General features: G+C 38.2%; 1 protein-coding gene across 7 annotated transcripts in view; it reads right to left on the bottom strand.

Annotated features, from left to right (window-relative positions):
• Positions 1-23,006, bottom strand: part of RGS22 (regulator of G protein signaling 22) — a 218,212-nt gene extending 195,206 nt beyond the window's left edge. For 6 of the 7 annotated variants that reach the window (XM_066265963.1, XM_066265965.1, XM_066265966.1 and 3 more), the window contains exons 1-3: positions 22,716-23,006; positions 22,144-22,172; positions 12,324-12,386 (exon numbers count right to left, since the gene is read on the bottom strand). In XM_066265963.1, coding sequence (XP_066122060.1) covers positions 12,324-12,386; positions 22,144-22,172; positions 22,716-22,740 — 117 coding nt within the window. In that variant the 5' untranslated portion in view covers positions 22,741-23,006. The remainder of the gene's footprint in view (positions 1-12,323; positions 12,387-22,143; positions 22,173-22,715) is intronic. The other variant, XM_066265969.1, reaches the window with a different exon arrangement.
• Between the last annotated feature and the right edge of the window lie 3,201 nt (positions 23,007-26,207).

The raw sequence follows: 26,207 nt of genomic DNA, 5'->3' as shown, positions 1-26,207 counted from the left end.
GAGTTTTCCCTCTTTGAATTTTTTGGAATAGCTTGAGGAGAGGTGTTAGTTCTTCTTCTGGTAAAATTTACCTGTGAAGCCATCAGGTCCAGGACTTTAGTTTGCTGGAAGTTTTATTATTACTGCTTCAATGTCATTAGCTGTAATCAGTCTATTCAGGTTTTCTAATTTTTCTGATTAAGTTTTGGAACATTGTATGTTTCTAGGAATTTATCTATTTCTCCCAGGTTGTCCAATTTGTTGGCATATAATTGTTCATAGTATTTTCTTACAATATTTTCTACTTCTGTTGTATCAGTTGTTCTCCTGTTCTAATTTTATTTATTTGAGTCCTCTCTCTTTTATTTCTTGATAATTCTGGTTAAATGTTGGTCAATATTATTGATCTTTTCAAAGAACCAGCTCTAGCCTGACCAGGCAGTGGTGCAGTGGAGAAAACATCTGTCCAGGATGCAGAGGTCTGAGGTTTGAAACCACGAGCTCACCAACTTGACTGGGGCCTCATCTGGCATGAACATGGGTTCACCAACTTGAGCGCAGGATCGCTGGCTTGAGCATGGATCATAGACATGACTCTATGGTTGCTGGCTTGAACCCAGAGGACACTGCCTTTAAGCCAAAGGTTGCTGGCTTGAGCAAGGAGTAACTGGCTTGGCTGGAGCCCCCTGGTCAAGGTACATGTAAGAAAGCAATCAATGAACAACTAAGGTACTGCAACAAAGAACTGATGCTTCTCATCTCTCCCTTTCTGTCTGTCTGTCCCTCTCTCTGTCTCTCTCACTAAAAAAACAAACGAAACAGCTTTAGATTTCATTGATCTTTTGTATATAATTTTAGCCTCCATGTCATTTATTTCTGCTCTGCTCTTTATTATTCCCTTCCTTCTACATACTCTGGGCCTTAATGTTCTTTTTCTAGTTCTTTTAGATGTAGGGTTAGATTGTTTATTTGACATTTATCTTCCTTCTTGAAGTAAGCCTGAAATGCTATCAATTTCCCTCTCAGGAGTGATTTCTCTGTGTCTCATAGATTTGGGAGTGTTGTGTGTTCATTTTCATTTGTTTCCCTTTCTATGGAATTTAAAGGGCATGGACAATAGAGTTCAAACGGCTTCAATGCTAAGATTTCCCCTCAAAATGACAAGTGTAATTCAATGAATAAGTAATAATATTTAGCAGTAAATTGTGAATAAGCTTTCTTCAATTAATATATTTCACTGGTTGCCTACTCTATCTGTCTGTCAAACATGAGATTCAAACTGGCACCAGTTACCGAAAAGTCAAATGTTATCTCTGAGTTATACTATCACTAGACTAAGATAAATGTGTCTGTCCATATCAAAGGCCAGATTGATCTGGTCGGAGAAAGAACTGAATTAAACTTGGTAAAGAATAAATATCAAATATTAACTGGAGTTGGGAAAATGGAGCAGTATAATGTGAAAAACCATCTGGAAAGGATTTCTTCTAGTTCTGAATAATCACAGAACAAAAGAACAAACTCGATCTTTATTTATTGTTTTCTTTTTTCTGCCTCCTATCCTCACACCTGGTAGCCAGAGGAACACAAAGCTGTGATCATCTGAGGCAAAGAATGGCAATTAGTTCTATGTACAAATAAAATGTTTCCTGTTAAAGAAGCTAAAAAAATGCTCAAGTAAAAAAAAAAATCAGTGACTGTGACACTCTGAGGTCCTTAATAACCAATCTTTCTTAGGAATAAATAGTTAAGGTATAGTTGGTAGACATAACAGGAGTGATAAGCACTATTGTTTACTAAACATATACCATGCCCAGGCATGTGACAGAAAGTTTAAATGCACTATCTCAAATATTTCCACATTCTTGAAATAACTCTTTACAGAAAATGGATGCTCAGGGTGGTCCTGTGATGGGCCATGGGACACAGAGCTAGGAAGTGCTAGATCAAGAATACAGAAACAACTCTATCTGGTCCCATAGAAAGCATTTCCCCATCTTTACTTTATTGCCTCACATATGATAAAAAACTAGCCTGTACTGACCACCTTCTCTATGCCAGGCACTGTGCTAAGTAATAACCCCATTAAGTTAGTGGAGCTGGGATTCAAAACCAAGATGTTTTGATCCCAAAGTCTATGCTCTGGTTTTACCAGCAAAGGCACAGAGGTATGGAGCAGCATAGGGAACGTGAGTAACCTGAAGCAGTTCAATGCGGTTGGAATAGAACTAGAATCGTTTATTAGGTGGTAGGGTTTAAGGAACAGAAAGGAAAGACATGACATACATGAGTGAAATAGGATTAGATCATGGAAGGCTTTGCATGTCCTGGTCTGACTTGTGTTTTAGGAATGTTCTCCTAGCAGCAGTCTGGAGTTTTGCTTGCTAGTTCATGAGATGGTGAGACAGACTGCTCACACGCCGTAGGCAAAAGCCACTGCCCTGCTCTGGGGAGGCTGGCTGTTACCTCAGAGCTGCTGCTACCACAACCAGGTTTACTGTGGTAATTCTTAGCTCTCTGGATGGGTTACTGTCCCCATCATACATAGGGACCAGGGCAGGTTTTAAGTCAGGTAGTTAGCAATTACTTTTACTTTTAACTTACAAAGCGTAAGTGCAGCTGACAAAGGTTAAATGATTTCTTCATGGCTTTACAGCTAGTCCCCTCCCGAGCTGACTACAGAACTCTGCACTCCTGACTCCAAACTGCTTTACACATGGGCTTGACACATAACTTCAGTGGGGCTGGGACTGGATGCTGTGGAGTGGCTCACCCAGAACCATTCCAACCTCCTTAAATGTAAAAAGTCTGGACAACTAAAAACTGTACTACCCAGACTCTCGTGTAGCTATGGTTTCACGTGTGATTTAGGTTCTGCTACTCACATGCACTCATGAAACTATTTAAATTCTCATCCGAGTTAAATTTAAGTTGGGAAAGATGGGGGGAATACCCATTCTGGTGAAGAAAAGCAGAAGAATGTTAACACATGACAGGAGGGGAACTGGTCAAAAGAAGTACTTTACAAAAAAAGACAAATGGAAAACTATAAACATATTTATCATTGAATGACAAAAAATGTTCCTATTTATTTCAAGATGTAGTTATGTGATAAATTAAAATATTTACAGTCTTTATGCTTAAGTGTTGTTTATCTTCATGGAATTAAAATGGGACTGAGTCTTTACAAAGAGTAAATAAGTGTTTTTCTATTTAAAAAGCCAAGTTAGAGTAGATCTCTAAAGGTCCTTAATATCGCGATAATTCTTAGTTTCTAAAAGTGGCATATAACTGATTCAAAGTTTCTCCCAGTTCGCATATTTCAACAACAAAATTTTTGAATGCTCAAATGCTAATTATTGTCTTAAGCACAGAGGATACAAGATAAATTAAATATTGTTTCTGCCCTTGAAGAAACAAGTATATGGTCATTAATTTTTCCCTTTTGATGAAAAGAGTAAATAAGATACTGAAATAAGTTTAAATTAGTGTAACATGAAAATGTTAAAGGGGAAATATTTCCACAAAGATCATCGTAGGAATGCTAAAATATCATATTTAGTTTAGTTATTGTACCTTAAAAGGGATTTAGCTAAACCAGAATCTATCTAGAAAATGATAAGCATAATGATTAAGTCAAAGTAATGTTGGGCAATTATTTCACTTTTCTGAGATTCATCATATAAAGGGGTTTTAACAAAATAATCCCAAGGTGACTTCCATGTTTGATACTCTACCAATCTGATTGTCTCTCCAGGAAAAGAGGCTCTATCTTCTGCTTTCTAGTAAGATCATCCAACTCCACAGTTCCTTTGTTAGTTCATTAACTTATTCAATAAGTATTTATTCAATCCTTGTTAAATAAGACATTGTGACTGGTATATATTGCTACATTTCATAAGCCAAGCCAGAGCATCCTCCATTAAGCCCCAACTCAAATGTATGAGACATGGATCCAGCCTCAGGATATGCTAATACACGCAGAGACAATAATATTCGCCTGTGAGAAGAATGGACCCTGCAGTCAGCACATGAGGCGAAATCATAGTCAGTAAAAATTATCCCTTGAAAATCCCCATAAAGTACAATGTTGTCCAATTTCTCAAGAAGTTAATCACAGTCAGTTTTTCTGCTCATATAGAAACTGGTCAATGAAGAAACTGGTCACTGATTCTTCAGCTAAGGACCAGATAAAGTGGGTGTGTGCTTAAAACTCATGTTATAAAAACATATGCATTTTTAACACAAGAATCATCCTCCACATAAGATGACTGCACTGTGAGAAGCAAGAAGAATGAAAGCCACTGAGGGAATGGTAGATTTTCATCCTCCATCACACCTTCCCCAGGAATTCATGGATTAATATACATGCACTTGTGGGTTGATACCACAGACAAAATCATCCTCGTTCTTTTTTTTTTTTTTTTTTTTGTATTTTTCCGAAGCCAGAAACGGGGAGGTAGTCAGACAGACTCCCGCAGGCGCCCGACCAGGATCCACCCAGCACGCCCACCAGGGGGCGATGCTCTTCCCACCCGGGGCGTTGCTCTGTTGCAACCAGAGCCACTCTAGCACCTGAGGCAGAGGCCACAGAGCCATCCTCAGCGCCCGGGCCATCCTTGCTCCAATGGAGCCTCGGCTGTGGGAGGGGAAGAGAGAGACAGAGAGGAAGGAGAGGGGGAGGGGTGGAGAAGCAGATGGGCGCTTCTCCTGTGTGCCCTGGCCGGGAATCAAACCCAGGACTCCTGCATGCCAGGCCGACGCTCTACCACTGAGCCAACCGGCCAGGGCCATCCTCGTTCTTTACATCATTCTCGTTCTCTCTGCAGAGCACAAATAATTCCTTTTGAGTAATAATTCACGTATACTGCAAGTCCACTTGTACACATAATAGCTACAATAGAAGTACATACAAAGTAGAAGGATGGCACAAAAGGATTCATTAATTATCTTTAGGAAATAAGGAAGTTATATAGAGAAAGCTGGGTCTTGAAGAATGAATAGGCATTCTCATCGGGTAGGTAAGGGAGAGGAGAAAACTCAGCAAAAGAAACAGCAAATGCATCAAAACACAAGAGCACAACAGAGCACCTTTGATGAACTGCAAGCAGTTTGACATTGCTGAAGTTTAATATTCAAGGAGAACGTACAGAACATAAGCCTGGTGAGAAAGGCAGAGGACAAGTTTATCAAGGACTTCGTATTACCATATTTCCCCATGTATAAAACGCACCCTTTTCCAAAAAATTTGGGGTCTAAAAACTGGGTGCGTCTTATACAGTGGTTATGGCATTTCAAATGCCATAGATGGAACTGAGGACAAGGCAATAGATGAAGACAGTGATTTGTCATCAGACACAGATAAGGACAAGCTAATGGATGGGAATTTGACAGTGATGAAGAGTTGTATGAATTTTATGATGAATAAAACTTGAGTTCAATAACTTTATGTAATACATTTTTTTTCAAATTTCATGCCCCAAAATTAAGGTGCATCTTATACATGGGAGCGTCTTATATATGGAGAAATATGGTATATGCTGTAACTTCCAGTTTATTCTCTCAAAATCAGTGCTTCTCTGAGTGTCACCTTGGAACCTTTTAGAAATGTGAATTGTCAGGCCCTTCCCTATAAGGAAGAACCCAGAATTCTATGATTAACAAGCCCTCGGGTGATTCTGATGCACACTCAAATTTGAGATTCATCGCTTTAGAACGATGAGGGGCCGCTGAAAGGTTTTTAGCTGGGAAGAGCCAGAATCCAGACTAAGACAAACTGCAAAGCCTCCATTTCGTGCTGGCTCTCAGTGTATTCGTAGATGGGGGTACGGGGAGCCATCTATATTTTACACAAGGAGAAAAACCTTGGTCTTTAATTATTATACAGAATCCTGTCATCTGCTTAAAAAGACTCTCTCTTTACACATTGAGTTCTTTGTTTTCACCATTTCTAAGCTTATCTACAAAACTTCCCAAGTTAGTTTAGTACGTGACAATAAATGACAAGTAAGGTGGGGGAGATAGAAATGCATGATGTGGGAAGTCTAAATAGGCTAATTTAGAGAACACTCAGCTTTTAATCATGTAACGGAAAGAATCTCCAGTTTGAGCCTCAAACCCGATCTGCCACAAGCTGTTACAGACTGCTCTTTCCTTTCCTTTGCACATTTCAAGAGTATCATTTTCGAAATGTTCTAAAACGAACTGACCTGAAGGTGGTGAAAGCTAACTTTGTAGTACCAGTCATCCGTGTGTGAAAAATATTTTCACAGAGAAAGCAAGTGCAGAAAAATATTTTTACCACAATAAATTGCTGGTTCCACATTTCTTCGAAAAGAAGAGGGGGGGAAAAAAAACAACCCTGTGAATAATTAGCGATGTGCTCAAACTGCCAACCCAGCACCACTGAAACTTAGAGGGTGCCAAATTATTTTGCTGAACAGTATTCAAATTAAAAACTAATGACGAGGTTAATTTAATACATGTTCATCTCTGGTCCAACTCTGTTTCTACTAATTGAGCTCCAAAATCTATATTTTAAACATGCATCCTAGTCAGCGAATGAAAAACATCTGAACACTTGAATATAACAAGTCAGTTCCTAATAACTTTTTTAATCTAAATTTTATTGTCATTTTAGATGTTTCACCATAAACTATTTACTGGACTACTTACTAATGGGATGAAAGGAATAATGTGCCACTTAAAATGCATAGAAAATATCCTTAGTTAATAAAATGAGTTACAGTAGGTAATTGGAGCATTTTATGTTTGAGCTACAAGGCTTATCACCCACAGGTATATATCTAGAGCTCCATCAACACCTTCAAAAACCAATCTCTGAGTATTTACATTTTGGCAGGGACAACCCAAGACCTTCATTCCCCTTCACCCCCTTCATTCTTCAAATCCATTCCCTTTCTCTCTTTCTCTCTCTCACCCCTTACTGAACAGTCCATCTAACATATATAACTCCTTCATAAAGCTGCAAGAAATTATAATAGTTTACAGAGTGAAAAAAAAAAGTGTGGAGAATCAGTCCAAAAAATAAAAAACGTTATGGTAAAATTCCAAAGACACATAGCTAAGCATAGTCTGGCAAACACATGACATACCTATCCTTGCAAGGAGGGTATAGAACAGGCCACCCCTTCAGCTTCTGCAAACCATAAATGTCACAAACATTCTAAACCACCCACAGAGGACCAACCTAAATATGTATGTGGGCTCATCTACTCAATCCCACAACAGTCACTGAGCATAAAACACACAAAACCAAAAGGAAAAAAAAAAGTTTTCACACTATAGCACAGGAGAAAACTTAATAAGCAAACACTTGTCCATAAAGAGTTGACAGCAAGAAACCTCCCAGACACCACATGAAAACAATATCTGAGTGTGAACCTGGCACCAGAACAAACGGACTGAAGTTATGAAAGCTGGGATTTGGAAAGTGCCATAATTATTTATAATAGCAGCAACTGTCCTGGATTCCCCTCATCAAAAAGTAACATGGAGGCAGGCTACCAGCCATCAATTGCTGGACCCTACAATGTGTCCCAAGGGTGTAATGGCGTAATGGAAAGAAATAGCACAGGAGCCAAAAAGCCTGATTCCTAGCCCCATTTCTGCCAAAATCCAGTTAATGAGACCTTGGGCATGTCACTACAGACATATCAGAAGTCTCAGAAAGCTAAATGATGACCTGAGAGCCCTTTTAGATTAAGAATATTATAGTATATATCTACATTCTCAGATTTAGATTGTTGGGGTTTTAGGGGGCTGGTTGAGAACGGGAAGCAGAAGAACAGTAGAAGGTTTATTTATTTATTTCAAAGATCTTACATGGAAAATGAAGAAATAAAAATATAATCATCCTCAAGAAGCTTGGGAGATACAGAAGAAAGAGACCTATCCTTGGCCCAGGAAATTTACAATGTAGCTCCTGAGATAAAGAGAAGAAATTATCATGTTTTCATTAGTTGGAAAAGTCTAATCTGCCACCCAATACCTATATGCCCTATAAAATATTCCCCAGAATGGTTTCCTAACCTATGTCTGACTATCTCCAATCACAGAGTTTACTCCTTCACAAGCCAACCCATTCTACTGTTAGAAAACAAACTTTAAGCCCTGGCCAGTTGGCTCAGTGGATAAGCATTGGCCCGGTGTGTGGACATCCTGGGTTTGATCCTCGGTCAGGGCACACATGAGAAGCAACCATCTACTTCTCTTCCCTTTCCTCTCCTCCTTCTCTCTCTCTTCTCCTCTTGCAACCAGTGGCTCAACTGGTTCGAGTGTTTGCCTTAAGCACTGAGGATAGCTCAGTTGATTTAAGCATTGGCCCCAGACGGGGGTTGCCGGGTGGATCCCAGTCAGGGCACGTGCAAGAGTCTATCTCCCCTCCTCTCAGTTAAAAGAGAGAGAGAGAGAGAGAGAAATGAATATTAAACATCTTTCTACTAGTGAGTAGAACTCAATTCCCTTAATGCTGGCAGCCCTGGTGCTGCCCTCTAGTTTCATAGGATATGTTAACTCCTCTTCCTCAATCATATCTTCAGATATTTGGAAAAAGCTGCTCCATTCCAAACCTTCTACCCATTCCCCAGCCAGGTTCAATACTCACACTTCTTTCAACCATTCCTCGTCTAACATGGTTTCCAGAGCACTCATTCGCAGAGCCTACCCAAGTCTGAGTTGGCAGAGCAACTCTTAATATATGGCACCAAGAATGGAACACGATATTCCTTAAGTGGTCTGACAGTTATATCCAATTCAAAAAAACATTTGTTGAGTGCCTTTTATGCTCCAGACTAATATTTTTCTTGATCTTAACTATACTTTTACTAATGCACCCTAAAAACACATTCGCTTTGTTTGCTTTAGCCCATTTCAGATGATCATGATAAAAATGAGACCAAATTCTGTTACCCAAATGATCAGTTTATTCCTTTGCTGCCAGCTCTATAACCATTACAATGTATTAGGACAACTTTTTGAGCCATCTGGACCTTGGTGGACATTGTCATTTACTAGTTCAGTGACCTAAAAATGGAAAAGCATGGTTCACTTGCAATGTTTCACCCAAGTCTCTGATAAAAATATTTTTTTAAGTGTCAAATCCAATGATAGATTCATATGGCACAGATTAGCATCTAGATCAGTGGCTGGCAGACCGCGGCTCGCGAGCCACATGCGGTTCTTTGGCCCCTTGAGTGCGGCTCTTAGGAGTACCCTAATTAATAGCAATGTACCTACCTACCTATATAGTTTAAGTTTAAAAAATTTGACTCTCAAAAGAAATTTCAATCGTTGTACTGTTGATATTTGGCTCTGTTGACTAATGAGTTTGCCGACCACTGCCCTAGATCAATAATGATCCACCAATCTATTTAAAGAGTGACTGTCCCTCATGTTTCAGCAATGGAAGATGAGATGACCTAGTTACTGAAGAAAAAGGAAAGTGAAGCACTAATTCTGGGCCAGGTACTTCATATAGATTAATTTCATAACAAAATATAAGATAGTTATATTGTTCTCATAGAGGAAAAAAATCAAAAAATAATTAAGAAATATGTCTAAGATCACAAGGTAATCTGTGGAAGAGTTTTGCTCAAACACATTTCTATCTCATTCCTGTTACTGACTACTACCCTGGAGACCTGAGCACAGGAAGAATCTATGTGGTTCAAGTGGGTGGGGGTGGAACAGGGGAGGCAGCAAAGAGTGTGCAGGCAGGAGGAGTGTAGGAGGAGGAGGAGGAGAGTTAAAGCTAGAAAAGTTAAGTTGAGGCCAAATTGCAAAGGGTCTTGAATTCCATACTTAGGAATTTGGACTTCAATCTGGAGGCTATTAGGAGTCAACTCCTACTGTCTATGGTTAGTGAATCCATTCAAATATTTGAAAACTAATTTCATAGACAATTAGGGCTTTGGAGACAAAAAGGAAAAAAGGCAGCATAAGTGGACCATGTGTTGGGTGTATTGTTTCAGATAGGGTTGGGAGGGAAGACCTTCTGAACAGAAGTGATTTAAATCAGAAAGAAAGTGATACAAATATCTCAGGGAAGAGTATTCCAGGCTATAAGGCCCTATGTACACTTGGCATATTCGTGTTGGAGAACATAAAGAAGGCCAGTTAGTCTGGAAAAGAATTGACAAGGGGAAAGAAGTAGGAAACAAAGATCAAGAGATGGCAAGAGCCAGATTACACTGGATTTTGGATTTCATTATTAGTGTAATGAGAAGACATTAAACAGAGTTTTGAACTAGAGGTAACATGATTCAATTTATTTTATTATTTATTGAAATCATAATACATTAAATTTATGGTTCCCTAACATACCTGCCCATAATTATACCAAAAATGAGAAATGAGTTTGGCATATTTATTCTCAGTAAAGCCATACTGGCTTCTAATTCTTAGCTAAGTGCTAATAAACCATACTAATATTTGGTTTAGACTCCATCATTCCTTCCGCTCCTTACCCCAAAACTCTTTTTGGAAACCTGTGACATTTCCCCTTTTCCCATCTTACAGCATGAAACATGGGATTTAATGGGAAGACCATGTGGTACCAAATGTAGATGCAAAGGAGCCGAGAGAGCCACAGAGAGAATATACAATAAAAGCAGAAGCAGCCTGGGTGGCCACATGGAACATATGAAAGGGACAACCTGGGGTGAGATGCAAACCATGATTGCATTGATGGAGTTCAACAGAAATCACACTGTGTCATTTCACTTAAAGCCTGAAAGAAAACATGCAAAAAAAATGGTAACATCTATTCTAACCAGATGGCAGGACTATGGCTGAATTTTTCTCACATTTTAGATAAATTTTCTATACTATTGCTATATTATTTCTATAATTTAAAACAGATTTTTTTTAAAAAGTTAGGCAAGGGAATTTATCTTCTAAAGCCAGTGAAAGTCAAGACAATCACAAATCTTGAGACAATGAAATGTAAATTTTGAGAAACTGAAATCAGACCCAACAGAGATTTTTCTTTTTAATTTTTACAAAAATATTTTTTGGAGGAAAAATAGAGAATGCAGAGCCTAGAGGAAAGACTACATACTCTGGAAGAGCAAAATTCAGACAATTTGGTGACACTCTTGGATTTCTTCTATTACACAATTGGACAATGAAAGTTGACGAGTCAGACCAACCAAGAATCCCTGAGGTCTCCTGTCACACTGTTCAGGCCTGTTGCTGGAAAGGGAGAGGGTCGTTTGGTGTCTCGGACTAAACCCTGTACTGGGCCAGAGACCTAGCTACACCAAATGAAGATGAAAGAACACATTCTCCTGGGAAGAAAATTTCATACAACAAACAAATGTGTGTGCACAGAATCAGCTAATCTAGGCAAGAAAGTACATGTAGTGCTTTCCCTTCCAAAGACATTTATAGAGATTTCACATTTTATAGTCCACCACCTTTAAAATTACTTGTGACTTTTTATATTCCAAATTGAGCCTGGTAAAATATTTTAATGAAAAAGGTATTTGTGTTTTCATAATAACGAAAGTCTATTCTTTCTAACTTTCTTTTATCTGACATTTTGATTAACTTTATATATATATATATATATATATATATATATATATATATATATATATATATGAGTTTTTATGCACCCACCTCCATTTCACTTCCCCCAAACATTGCAGTGCTTACTCTATCAATCACTGCACTTAAGTCTGAAAATCAGTTATTTGGCATCCTCCTATGTCTTATTTACTGTAGATATAAAACTCTAGTTGCCTTGGCCCTGGCCAGGTAGTTCAGTTGGTTAGAGTGTCCCAATGCACCAAGGTTGTAGGTTCATTCCCCGCTGAGGGCACATACAAGAATCAACCAATGAATGCATGGTAATTGGAACAACAAATTGATGTCTGTCTCTCCTTCTCTCCCCCTCTTCTCTAAAATCAATAAATTCTAAAAATTAAAACAGACTCTAGTTGCCTTAAACAAATTACAATTTAATATTTATGCAAGAGGATGACAATAATTGCCTAGAGACAAGAAATTTAGTTTCTTAAATTTTTTTATATTCTATCCTTACCACCTCTGTTCAAAACTTAAAATGGCGCCAAATATAACTGTATCTGGTTTTGTACAGAACTCTTTTGATGGTAGAGAAACTGCAGCTTTCTTCAATGAAAATAATTCCTCAATATGATTTAAATCCCAATCATTAACTCCATAAAAAGATACAAATCTTACCTAAATGATTTATTTTTTAAAATATTATCCTTGATAACTTTGTTTTACAAGATAACCCAGTGATTACAATACTTTGCTTTGTTAATATATTCAATAGAACATGATAATACACTCACTGGAAGGCTTAGAAATTCATTAAAGTAGTCCACAAGGAAATTATCTGTTGCCAAAGAATCTTCCTGCAAAAAAACATAAAAATACAATATTATGCTTATACTAAGATGTTTTAAAACATGCCAGTATTATTCTCTAATTCTGCTATCAACAGATTATATGTAGGTCTTCAAATCTTTTTTAGTCAACACTAAATCCTCACTATGAGCAGAACATAGTGCTACAATCTCTGGAAGAAAGAAATTGGAAAATAGAGTGGAGCAAACCCATAAAAGATCTGCCTCTGTACTTATCTAGAAAATAAAACATGTGAGAAATATAACATACTTAAATAGAACATAAACAAATACAAAATACTGCACATGGTAAATTTCCTAGACTTATTAAAATATATATTTAATAAAAATAAAGGCAGATCAATAAAGACAGAACCAGGGATTGGGGTTAAGATGAAATTCAGAATGTAAACTTCTTAAATTGCTTATTGGAAGTGATAAACCAAGTGAAGAAAGTATTCTACTGCTTCCCCCTCAGAAAGAACAGATTGAGTAATCTGGGTCCTGCTTAACTTTTGCATGAAGACACTTAGTGCATGTGCTCAAAGAAAAAGATTGTATACATTTTTTTCCATAACTATTTCATCCCCCAACACAGTCACTTTTAAAGTTGGCAAAATTGGAAAGCCACTGCCAAGAGCAAATTTTCTCTTCCAAATTAAACACCTTATTTTATTAGTAATTGTTTCCATTGTGTCAAAAGCACAACATGGCACACTCTGTTGTATAGTACATGTGTTTATTTTGTTATTCATAATTATATTTCAATTCTACAAATCTAACATGAAAGTTGACAATATGGTACAATGCTATTATTTCCATATGGCTGATTATTTTCTTTTTATACTGGCCAATTTTTTTAAAATGTGTTGAAGTGTAGTGTAAAAATATAAGGAAGATACTATGATATATTAACATCTACTTTGAAAAATAGATTTCCAGGATAATTTTTAAAGAAATTGTACTATCAAGATAGAGTTACAATCACTTACAGGATTTATACCAAAGAACTTACTAAAAATCTGAACTGATTAACAAACCTAGTATCTCATAAATCTACCACTTTCATAGCAGCACCTCAGTAATATATTTTCAAAGTTCTGATTGGCAAAGACCTAGTAAAGTAGAACAAGGCAGATAACATTTGGTGGCAGTACAAGACTAATAAACTTTCAACTTTTACCTTTCCAAGTTACTTTAATTTTCTGGATTTTATTTAGTGAACTATGTAGGTTTTGGTAACTCTTAGGAGAAATCAATTGAAGTCAATAAATATTTTTAGATCTCTTAGGTAGAAAGCATTGTACTACAATAGGGTGGCCAAATTTTGCACTCCTGGGCTCATGATCAAAAATCTGTGGATGGGAAGGATGACTATTCTTATTTATAACAGTAGTGGAGTACAGTCCCTTGTTAGTTTTTTTTAATAGGCATTTTTAACTTTTAGCTATAAAACAGAATGTGTATTTCATAGAGTCAGGCAGGCGTAATTACTGCCTAGAATTTGGTCGGCCACATTGCCAAATATTTCTTGATAATCCTCAGATTCATATATCCATTTCCAGATGGTTCATACTTCTTAGAGACTCTAACTCAACACTTCCCAAACTATCCGTGATGAAGTACCTGTTTTGTTTTATCCCTAATCTATTTCAGATAACTTTTGTCAAATATTAGAAAATGAAATAAAAAAAATATATAACATAAGCCCATTTTTTAAAATTCAATAGATATGAACACACTCTGTCAAATCACCAGAAAGTTTCTAAATGTTTCCCTTCAAATTCTGAACTCATCTCCACGTGGACTGATGAGAGTCTCAGTGGCCCCTTCCGCAGACCCTGCAAAAGTACCGCCCTAAGCCCCTGGTCAGCAGTTTGCTTTTAGCTCCCGCAGGGCCCCTGAAATGAAACCACACTGTTGGAGCATTTCCTTGGCATTCAGTCCCATCCTCAGGTTTGCACTCACAACCAAGGAAACGTAAAGTATTATTCAGATACATCAAAATCCGTATTTTTTTTAAATGAAACTGTATCTTAATTTCTAACAATATTCAACATCAGCGCTTCTGCTGCTGTCAGGGCAGGTTGCCATGGAAATAAGTGCAGTCGACAAGTGCCATCTGCTCAATTCGCTGGTGGCACTTCAATGGAAAGGCCTGCACTCTGCTAACTAAATGAGCATATTTTCCCACTGCAGTGTCTACTAGTTTAATGTGATCAAGTATTGGGTCACATTAGTAACAAATGGGTTTGTGAAGCAACGAGGACCTGATAGAGCCATTATTCTCAAACCATTAAATTTTAAAAAAATTTTAATGCCTTAATCTGAAAAAGCAACTTAACTATTCTCAGTAAGTTTCCACAATCCAGTCACATGGAGACAAAATGAACTAAGTCTCCATATTTGGGTTTTAATATCTTTCAAATAACCAATATACTGATGATAGTTAATGGTAGAATCGGAAAAAGTTACAACCAATTCCTCAATTACACCATTCCATGAACCTGACTGCAAAATTTGCAACCCAGATTTTCTGCTCAATGATGCAATGGAAGGTAGAAACAGTTCTTCGGAATTGAATACACTCTTGAAACTTGTTTTTTCATGTATTACAGGTGTGCCATCTGTGAAAGTGAAGTCAGCTTTTCCGTTTTTAGTCCAAACTTCTCAAATCTCCCTGGAAAAGGGTTAAGCAAAATAGTTTATGTGCTTACCAATTATGGTAAGTAAAAAGTCTTTTTGCTTAAAAAATTATTTTGCTGAACCTTCAAACCAGATAAGTGGCAATTACTTCACAACTGTAAAAGAAGAAAGATATTTAAAAAATACCATATAAATAAGAAAGGAAATAAGATAAATATATACAAAAACCATAGTCCTAGAAAAAATACAAAATAAATGTCATAAGAAAAGCATAATATAAACCAATTTCTCCCAAAGGATGGAAAGATATTATCTAGTAGGAGGAATCAGCAAACAGGGAAAATGTCATCTGAAATGCATTTCAAAATAACTTCAAATTCTATGAAAGCAAAACAAGTAAAGATGATCACAGCTAGCTAATGGCAAAAGTAGAAAAATAACGCAAGTTTTCAACTTCCTTTCATGTTATTCACACATTAAACCAAAGCCATTCATTTTATTTCCAATGTAGAATTCTAAACTGTAACATTTTAGATTGGGAATGCTATCACCAATCAGGGCATAGTTTAGACCATATTTCCAAAATTATACCTATTTTTACTTCTTCCTAAAATATATTAAAAATTCTTTCTTTCCTCCTTCCTAAGAAACCAATTACTAGACTAGAGCTTCTCACCCGGTGTACAGTGACACACAGTGGTGTGCAGACAATGGAACTCAATGGATCAAGGAAAAGTGGACCTCTTTAGCGCTCAAGGCAACCAAGCACAGAACATGCTGGGCTCTCAGGATGGTGATCTCTAGTTGTGAGCAACTCCTCAGACCCAGCTCTTCTCTTAGAGTCAGTGATTTATGAGCCACATCCCACACCCAGTGCTCTTCTGTCAGACACTGAGCATAGCCAGGGAGTTGCTCAAGCCCCTGGACATGGATTTATTGGCTAGTTGCAGAACATACCAATGCCCCATGAAAGTGCTGGAGGAGTTTCCATCTGAGGTGTCCAAGAAGACAGTACACAACCAAAGGTGCTGACAGCTTGGAGGAAAGGGGGAGGGGAGGTCCTGGAAGCCTACAGATGATGGCCCCAAATCACTGCAGTCACATATGTCATATATTTCTGTCTGCTGCCAACTGATGAATCGTTGTAGTATCCACTATTTACAAGGTCATTACTCAAAAAATGTATGTATATACTGTGATAAGTGTTTCCTCATTACTTTGAAATATCTGATATAAAACATTTTATTGATTTCTAATTCTATTTGATTACCCTAAGAAATTTTAATATATTTGTCATGAAAAAAAAAACTTTTAAATTTTAATTTTTAACTTTTAGAAGTTTGAATGGTTGTAAAAATAGTCTAAAAAATTTTAATACCTATTGGGTGATATAGTTTCTCACCAATAGAGACTATTCAAGAATTTTAAAAGATCACCATTTAAAAAAAATCTTGATTAGGAATTGCATAAAGTCATTTGAAGCATAACATCTGATATTAAAAAATTATGTATTTATATATAGTTCTAAGAAGGTAACTGCAGAAGTCACAGTAGCAACTTTGTGTAGATTTAAAATATTACCAATAATTAAAGTCCTTGTCTCATGCATGGTTTAGTTTCCTTCAATCGCAAAAGCATATAAAAGCAAACAACTGTGCCTTTCCAGGGATCACCTAATAAGTCCTAGCCTTTTTCATCCGGGAATTTACAGAGTCTGTAGCAACAGAAGAGCCATGCACACAATTAACTACAAGACAAAGAGAGATTTACATTTTGTTTAGAACTGTGCTCATGAAATGAAAAATAATAAGACATAAATAATAATAAACATCAGTTTTTAATCACTTACTAAAAAAAGTTATGTACATTCAAAAAGAAAATTATTCCATTTACAATAGAATTAAAAAGAATTACTTAATCAAGGAAGCAAAGACTTTTATATTAAAAACTATACAATATTGCTGAAAGAAATTAGAGAATACATAAGTAAACAGAAAGATATACCATGTTCATGGATTGAAAGACAATATATATATTTTTAATTTATTGGTTTGACACAGTTCACCAAACTATACATTTTTCAAGTGCACAACTCAATATAACACCATCTACATCTTGCATCATACCCCCTGTTCACCCCAAGCAAAGTTTCTTTCCACTCCCCTATCCCTCCTTTCCCTCTGGCTATTGCCACTCTGCTGTCTGTATCTATGTATTATGTGTATACGTTTCTTTGCCCAGGCCAACTCTGCTCCAATGGAGCCTTAGTTGTGGGAGGGGAAAAGAGATAGAGAGAAAGGAGAGGGGGGTGGGGGGAGAAGCAGATGGGTGCTTCTCCTGTGTTCCCTGGCTGGTAATTGAACCCAGGACTTCCACATGCCAGGCAGATGCCCTACCACTGAGCCAACCGCCAGGGCTATGTGTGTACATTTCTTGTCTAATCCCTTCACCTTCTTTGATCCCGGCCCCTCTTCTCCCTTTTCTCTGAAAGCTGACCATCTGTTCCCTGTGTCCATGCCTCTGTTTTAATTTTATTCCTCAGTTCATTATTTTCATTAGATTACACACATAAGTGAGGTCATATGGTATTTGTCTTTCTCTGTCTGGCTTATTTCACTTAGCATAATAATCTCCAGGCCCTTTTACTGCTGCAAAAGGTAAAATTTCCTTCTTTTTTATGGAAGACAACATTGTTAAAATGACAAAACCACCCAAAGTAATTAATCTATAGTATATTACAATCTCCATCAAAAGTCCATTTTATTTTTGTAGAAATAGAAAAAAACACCCTAAACTTCATATGGAATCCCAAGGGACCTCGAATACCCAAAACAATCTTGAAAAATAACTGAGGACTTACTTATCCTGATTTCAAAACTTACTATAAAACTACAGTAATCAAAACAGTGTGTGGTACTGACATAAAGATAGACATTTAGACCACTGGAATAGAATAGAGTTCAGAAGTAAATCTTCTTATATAAAATCAAATGATTTCAACAAGAGTACCAAGCCCATTCAGTGTAGAAAGAACACTCATTTCAACAAAATGATGGTAGGAAAATTGTATATCCACATGCAAAAGAATGAAGTTGGACGCTTACCTTATACCATCTGAAAAATTAATTCAAAATGGATCACAGACCTATGTAAGAGCTAAAACTATAAAACATTTAGAACAAAACATAAGAATAAATCTTCATGATCTTGGAGCTGGCAATGGATTCTTAGATATGACATCAAAAGCATGAACAACAAAAGAAAAAATAAATTTGATTTCAAGAAAATTAAAAATTTTTGTGCATCAAATGACCCTATTAAAAAGGTAAAAAGCAGTAGATAAAGCATCGACCTGGAAATGCTGAGGTCGCTGGTTCGAAACCCTGGGTTTACTTGGTCAAGGCACATATGGGAGTTGATGCTTCCAGCTCCTCCCCACCTTCTCTCTCTCTCTCTTCCCCTCTCTGTCTCTCTCTCCCTTTCTCTCTCCTCTCTAAAATGAATAGATAAAATAAAACTAAAAAAATTTAAAAAAAAAAAAAGGTAAAAAGAACCTGGCCTATGGTGGCACAGTGGGTAGAGCGTTGACCTGGAACACTGAGGTTGCCAGTTCAAAACCCTGGGCGTGCCTTGTCAAAGCACATATGAGAAGCAATCAATGAACAGCTGAAGTGAAGAAACTACGATCTCACTTGCTCTCTTTCTATTCTCTCTCTTAAATCAATAAATAAAATCTTTAAGAAAGTAAAAAGAAAACCTACAGAAGGTGAGAAAATTTTTTCAAATCACATATGTGGTAAGGGTTAATATCCAGAATATATAAAGAACTCTAAAAACTCAGCAAGAGAAACATAAACCCAAATTTTTAAAAGGGCAAAGGACTTAAATATAATTTTCTTCAAAGAAGATATACAAATAACCAATAAGCACATGAAAAGATGTTTGACATCACTAGCAACAAGAGAAGTACAAATCAAAACCATAATTAGATAACACTTCACATCTACTAGGATGGTGGGAGTAATTGAATCAATTTTTCAGATGGTATAAGGTAAGCGTCCAACTTCATTCTTTTGCATGTGGATATACAATTTTCCTACCATCATTTTGTTGAAATGAGTGTTCTTTCTACACTGAATGGGCTTGGTACTCTTGTTGAAATCATTTGATTTTATATAAGAAGATTTATTTCTGAACTCTATTCTATTCCAGTGGTCTAAATGTCTATCTTTATGTCAGTACCACACACTGTTTTGATTACTGTAGTTTTATAGTAAGTTTCCAATCAGCAGGAGAAAAGAAAAATGGCACACTCTCTCCCTTTATAATTTTATGAGTGTTAGAGTCAGAATAACCCAGGTTCCAACTGTGGCTTGACCAGTTACTAGCTGAGCGATCTAGGGGCCAGTTATTTCATCTCTGTAAATTGGCTTTCCATAAATAGGACACACAACATATATGCTTACGTTCCACTAGTTAGAATTTGGTTACATGACCACATTTAGCTGCAAAGGAAGCTGGAAAGTGTAGTCTATTCTGGAGATCAATATGTTTAAAATGTATTCTGGAAAAGAGTAGAATGAATTTTAGGAAACAAGAGATCTACACAGTTTTTGTCTAAGAAAATTAATGAGAAAATATACTTTTAAACTTTTGAAAAACAGAGGGGAAAATATATGTGCAAGACATATGAATTATTTAATCTACAGGTAATGCTTGGTGACATTATGAATTTGAGGACGTGGTCACAAACTAGGCTCAACAGAAAGCTGCACAGAGCTCAAAAGCAGTCTGGATGAGTTTAGGTTGGAAAGGTTTCATGGAGGAGATGAGCTGGGCAGTGAAGAATGTGCAAGATTGTGAAATAATGGGGGAGGGCAACCGAGAAGAAACTTGACAGCAGAGGCAAGGAGGCAAGCAGGGCAGTTTGGCTGAAGCAGAAGCATGTGGAAGTACTTTATAAACCAAAAACAGTATGAACATTGTCTTTATCACATAGAAAGTATTGGGAGGTAAGGTTAAAGAAGGCTAAAAAGCTATAAAAAAGCTTGAATAATAAAGGAAGGCTTTTGACATTCTGGCTGTGCCAGTTTCTAGATATGTAACCTCAGGCCAAGTTAAGCTCTGTGACTTCAACTTCCTGTGAAATGTGGGTGATAATAACCACCTAATAGAGTTAGTTTTGAGGTTAAATATCATACTAGCATCTAATCAGCATTCAATAAATAGCAGGATTAATAAAATATGTGAGCAATCTTGCTACTTTTTAAAAGAGTTAATAGCAATCTGATAGCCAGGGTAGTAGGAGTGATGCGAGAAGGAAAATCTAAAGTGAGACAGAGCAAAGCAATCTCCTCCCGCACAGCTGATGCACAGGGGTTTGCACTTTATGCTTTAGGCACAGAAAAATTGGAGTTGGCAGAAGGAATTTTGGAGGCAGTAATATCAGTTAGGAGTGCTGCCAAAAGTCCAGGCCCAGGAATCAGGGCCTGAAATAACACAGTAGCTGTGAGGATGAAGAAAAAGATTTGGCTATTTGGGGGGGGGGGTGATGAAAAGGGCTTCTGGCTTAGGTGACTACATGGCCAGTGGCACTATTAGCCAAAACAAGAAAAACAGAAAGATAAAAGGAATGAGGGAGATACGTTCAGTTTAGACTATTGAGGTAATGTAGGGATACCCAAATGACAAAGGGTCCCAACTACCCAATGGATACAGAGTTCTGGCACAGAAGAGGTGTCTGGACCAGCGTTTAAATTTGGAAGCCCTGTGAAACAGGGTAGCTGAACCTATAGCAGAGGTGGAGCTTCTTCAGAGAAAGCCTGTACAACAGAATCCTGAAGAAGGTCAACACTTCCGTGGGCAAAGAAAAAGAGAAGCCAGAGAGGGAAACATAAAAATGAGAAATGGGAGAACTGGAGATAATGCTATCAAAGGAATCAAGAAAAGGAGGAGTGACTAATAGAGGCTTCTAGCCGTACGAGTTCCCAGGCAGTTTCAAAGACCTGTAGAGAGTAGCAGAATGCTCAAATATTAAGTGTAATGTTGCTGAGGGCTCTTCAGAATGTTTATGCTGAAGTTGCATGGGAAAGATTAGCTGGCTCCAGAAATGCTGACCTCCTGCTAGAACGAATAACAATTCAGGGAACGGGAACAGCTTAAAGAAATCTGCCACTGCAGTTATACCGGGGCAATGAGAAGATGTAGGAGTTGCTGACATTCTCTTTGGGCCTCTACCTTGGTCTCTCTCTCTCTCAGCAGTGGACCAAAGGTCTGGAAGGGTCAAAGTTGAAGGTACTCCAAACACAGCCTTAGCCCTTTCTTTTCAGAGCCCCTTCTAGACTGTGAACTTCTCAAAACATATCCTCAGCATCATTCACTGCACTGTGAATACAGAAGGCACTCATGTTTGTTGAATAAAAAGCCAAAAGCAAATAAGAGAAATAAGTGCTGGAGGAAATAAGCAAATAATATAGAAAAGTAGCTAGAGATCTCAAAATCCAATTCAGATGGTAGCAGGAATTAGACTCTCCTACCTATCTAGCTGTTCAACCTGGGACAAATTCCTTAAATACACAGTAAGAATTAGCATACAACCCACCCTAAATATAGCACTCGCCTAAATGACAATATATACAATATATATGTACATGATGAAGTACTTATTGTTACTCAACTCTCCAGAAATTTGATGTGAAAACATTTAGTACATTTTAAAGTAATTATAACTATAAATTGACCACTTATTATCAATCAACACCATCAATTAATACTTACTGCAACCAAGAACTGCACAGCCACATCATGATAAAACCATGGAGATAAAACCTATCTCTCATAAAATGTCATTAAAGAGTTTAGAGAAATTAAATGAGGTCATTTATGTAAAATAACTTTAACAGGGAATAGCACCCACCATAAAAATCAAGCAGCCCCTTCTTACAAATGTACCTGTTAAAGACTGTATTAAAGGTCTTGTACTCAGCACCACTGTAACTAAGCCAAAGCTTCTATTGGCAAAAATGAGGGAGAAAAGTATATAGCTTTTTTTCTACATCTGTGATTTGCTATTTTTTAAAAAGCCAGAGGAAAAAATAGTAGTCCTCCAAATTATACTTACAAATTCTGCTTCTGTAATAGTTGGTGGCTCTGAAACAGATAAAATGTTACATTATCTCACTCAAATCTGATTTCCTTTGGAAGTAAATTAAATAATTTGAGACAGCACCTAGCCCTGCATTATGCACGGGCAAGGTCAGTAAAATTTTGGCCCACTGTTCATTTTCTGCACATGGATTGAATTTTAAGTTGGAATTCAAGGTGGAAGTGGGGAGAAAAGGCCTCCAGCTTGGTCACTAATTCACTGTGACCCTGGAGTTAACCTTAATAGACGCGGATCTCCATTTTTACAGCTGCAAAACGGAGAATTACGTAGGCAAGTTAAAATAACATGATACCAAAGAGGCGGTGTCAATGGGGGACGCAGTGAGGAGTGGAGGTGAGTTAGGGGGCGAGGGGATCATAATAAAGTGCAATACGAAAGCAGTGGCGCCGTTTTTCCGAATGTTTGTAAGAAGAGAATGCCCGGGCAGGGACAGTAACATCAGAAGCAGGAGCGTCGTCAGGTCGGGACGCTGTGTCCTCCGTGCCCTCCGTGCCCGAGCCGCGGGCCCGCCAGCCCGCCCCACCTACCGGCGGAGACCCGCTTCTCCGGCATGCCGCCGCCGTCGCGCTCGCCCGGGGCCCCGCAAGCCGTCAGGGCTCCATTGGGTCGGGCCCAGCGCCCCACAGGGCCCGTCTCTCCCGGAGCAGACGCCGAGGCGGAGCGGCGGAGCGGCGCAGCGTGCGCCCCGGCTGCGCCGACCGGAGCGGCCCGGGCCTCGCCCGCGTTGCCATGGAGCTGAGACAATGCCGGCGCGGCGCCCGAGGCCAGGACTGTGAGGAGCCTTTCAGGACCCCCAGGCACCGGGACCGGGAAGGACACAAGCGGGCCGCCCACCCCGTGTTCCTCCCGGCCTGAGCGGTCGCCGAAGCCAAGGGATGGGGGGCCACGCGCCCCAATAACACCCCGCGCGGCCAACCCGGAGGGCCCCGGACACGCGCTTCGTTACTGTAGTGACTACTGCTCAGGCCTCTTCTCCCAAAACAAGATGGCAGCCTCACCGCCCAGGAAATTTGATGTCTCCTAGACCCCCAAGAGAAGACCCGCTAGCAAGAGGGTGCGGGACAGGGGGCCATACCGGCCTGCCCTGAGAAAAGGAGGGAGGGAGAGAACAGTTGAGCTGAAGAATTTTCTTGATAATGAAGGAGGAAGTTCAAACACATCTTTTGAGCTCATTCCCAACTGTATGAATGCTTGTATAAAAAAGTTGAATATTAAAAAAAAAAGTTGAATATTCATGTACTACTCTAGGAGGTAAATGTGAAACCAGGTGTTTCCCATATTTCTGCTCCAATTGGTTAGGACTGCTGCATTTCAAGATACCTAAGCTCTAAGAATTACCCCAGGAGGCCATTGACAAGGGAACAAACACACTGAGGATGCTCATAGTGTATGTCCGAAAAAAAACTTATGATGAAAGTGTTTTAAGTGAAAATTTTGAAAAAAGAAAAAAACTCTTGTAATTAGACAAATATAAACATTTTTAGAAAAATAAACATGGTCAACTCAAATTTCCAGCGCAGTCCTCTCACCACCCAGCCTAAGAACCCTCAATCCAACTACTTGCTACACAATGGTGGCTTTTCCTTGTATGCTTCCAAATCCAAATGTCCAAAAGGAAATCTACATTTTCCCTGTTCCTTATCTTCAAATTTCATCTTCATACTAAAACCCCATGTTCAGTAAGTGGTACCAAGTGACTCAAAGCAAAATCTGTATATTCAGTAAAGCATAGATCCTGCTAATTTTACCTTAAAGTATTTCTGGAATCTGGACTCTTCACTCCACCTCCACTAACCACTGCCTTAGCACAGGCTCCCATTTGAACTGTTGTAAAAACTTCCTAAATTGTTCCCCTTCCAGTCTTTGCTCCCAGTGAAATTCCCCTTAAATCCATCCTCCATGCTGAAAGCAAAATTATCTAAATGTAAATCTGGCCTTCTTAAAACCTTGAGTGGCCCCACACTCGCCTTCTCCAGTGTGGGTGCTCTCTAAGGCCAGCCAGGAGCTGCAGGTATATGAATGCTTAGACAAGGAGTAAGACAATGGGCAGTCATGTTGCAAGGAACCATATCGCCTGCCTTTTCAGTAGTACATAAGCAAAGACAAATAAACCACTACCTTGGCCAAATAAAATCAGAGACAAATGAAGTGAAGGGAGAGTAGATGAGAACAGAAAGGTAAGGGGAGGTGGAGGAAACAAATCATGAAGGGCTTTGTGGGCCCCTGAGTGAAATGTAAACCACGGGAATTTGAATGGGGAAGTTTCATGATTTTACTTTTATTTGAAAAGGATCACTCCGGGTGCTGTTCGAGAATGTAGAATAGCACAAGTAGAAGCAGGCAAGAGCTGATGGTGACCTAGTCCAGGGTGGTAGCATAATGGGTTTCCGAAGCACTCAGATTCTGCATATAGTGTAAAGGTAGAGTCAAGAGGATTTCCTGAAAAATTGGATATGGGAATGTAACAAAGACACTAGTTGAGTGAACTCCAAGGATTTGGGCATGAGCAGAAAGGACAGAGTTGCCATCATTGGAGATAGGAAAAGCTAAGTGGACCACCTTGTGGGGGAGATTTTCATAAATCTATTGACAATCCAAAAGAAGATTTTGAGTTTGCAATTGATAGAGGAGCCTGGAATTTGGGCGATATACATTTGAGAGTAGATATATAAATGGGTGTTTCAGGCATTTCTCCGTGCTGATTCTGCTGCCAGGAAGCCCTTCTGGCCTTTCTTTATGAGGCTAAATTTTCTCATGTCTTCAATACTCAGCTGGGTGTCACCTTCTCTGGTGTACCCTTCCCATGACTTACTTTCATTGGCTTCTCCTCTTGTTCCTGTATACTCCTGTACAAATTCGTATCTTAAAATCATATTATTATTAAAATAATCTTTACAGGGAGGTGCACCCTCTACTCTCAGTGCCATGCACCAGACAGTAAACTGGGGATTGAAGACTTTACTTTATGTCCCCCCCATCCCCAGCACCCACTACTGAGTGCCTCCCACTCAGCACATATTTATTGAAATATCTTCTCCCCGCTGCAGGCAGCCATTCTGCACTGTACCCTGGTCGTAGAAATTACTCCATTTTAGATAACCATACCAATGAGAAGTCAATAGCTTTAACATTAAGTGTGGCTAACACTCATTGCACACTTACTATGGGCCTCTAACAAAAACCCTAAAAGATTGCTATCATTGTTCTTAACAATTTAGGAAACTGACACTTTGCTCAAAGACAAACAGCTTGATAGTGTTAAAGCCACAAGCTGATCCAGATCTGCCTGATCCAAAGCCTTTGCTCTTTAACAACCATGTTATGCAGCCTTTCTTGCTAAAAATAATCTGAGTTTTTAAAATAACACAATAACTACAAAGACTGTAATTTGAACACAAATGCATAAGTTATAAGCTATTTTAATGTTTTGGTGATTTTGTTTTTGTAACAGCTTTAGGGTTATTTATGATGTAATCCAGACATTGCACAATTAATTTATTTAAAGTGCACAATTCAAAGGTTTTTAGTATATTGAGATATGCAACTATCACCAGAACCAATTTTAGACCATTTTTATCGCCTCAGAGAAATCTCTTTAGCTATCATCTCCTAGTCTCCCCTCCCCAGAAACTACTCATCTACCTTCTGTCTTTATATATTTGCCTATTCTGGATATTTCATAAAAATGGAATCATACCATATGTTAGTCTTTTGTGACTGGTTTCTTTAACTTAACAGTGTCTTTAAGATTCATCCATATTGTGGCATGAATCAGTACTTCTTTCATTTTTGCTGCTGAATAATATTCCATTACAAGGATATAGCATGATTTGTCCATTCATGAGTTAATAAACATTTGAGTTGTTTCTACTTTTTGGCTATTATGAATCATGCTGCTATGAAGATTCATGTACAAGTTTTTGTGAACATATGTTTTCATTTCTCTTGAATATATACCTAGGAGTGGGATTGCTGGGTCAAAACATAATTTAAATAGTTTAGCAACTCTATGTTTGACT

This window comes from Saccopteryx bilineata, chromosome 3, assembly GCF_036850765.1.
Source record: "Saccopteryx bilineata isolate mSacBil1 chromosome 3, mSacBil1_pri_phased_curated, whole genome shotgun sequence".
Taxonomy (NCBI): Eukaryota; Metazoa; Chordata; class Mammalia; order Chiroptera; family Emballonuridae; genus Saccopteryx; species Saccopteryx bilineata.
Note: the sequence above shows the minus strand (reverse complement) of the source record. Positions and strands in the feature narration are given on the sequence as shown.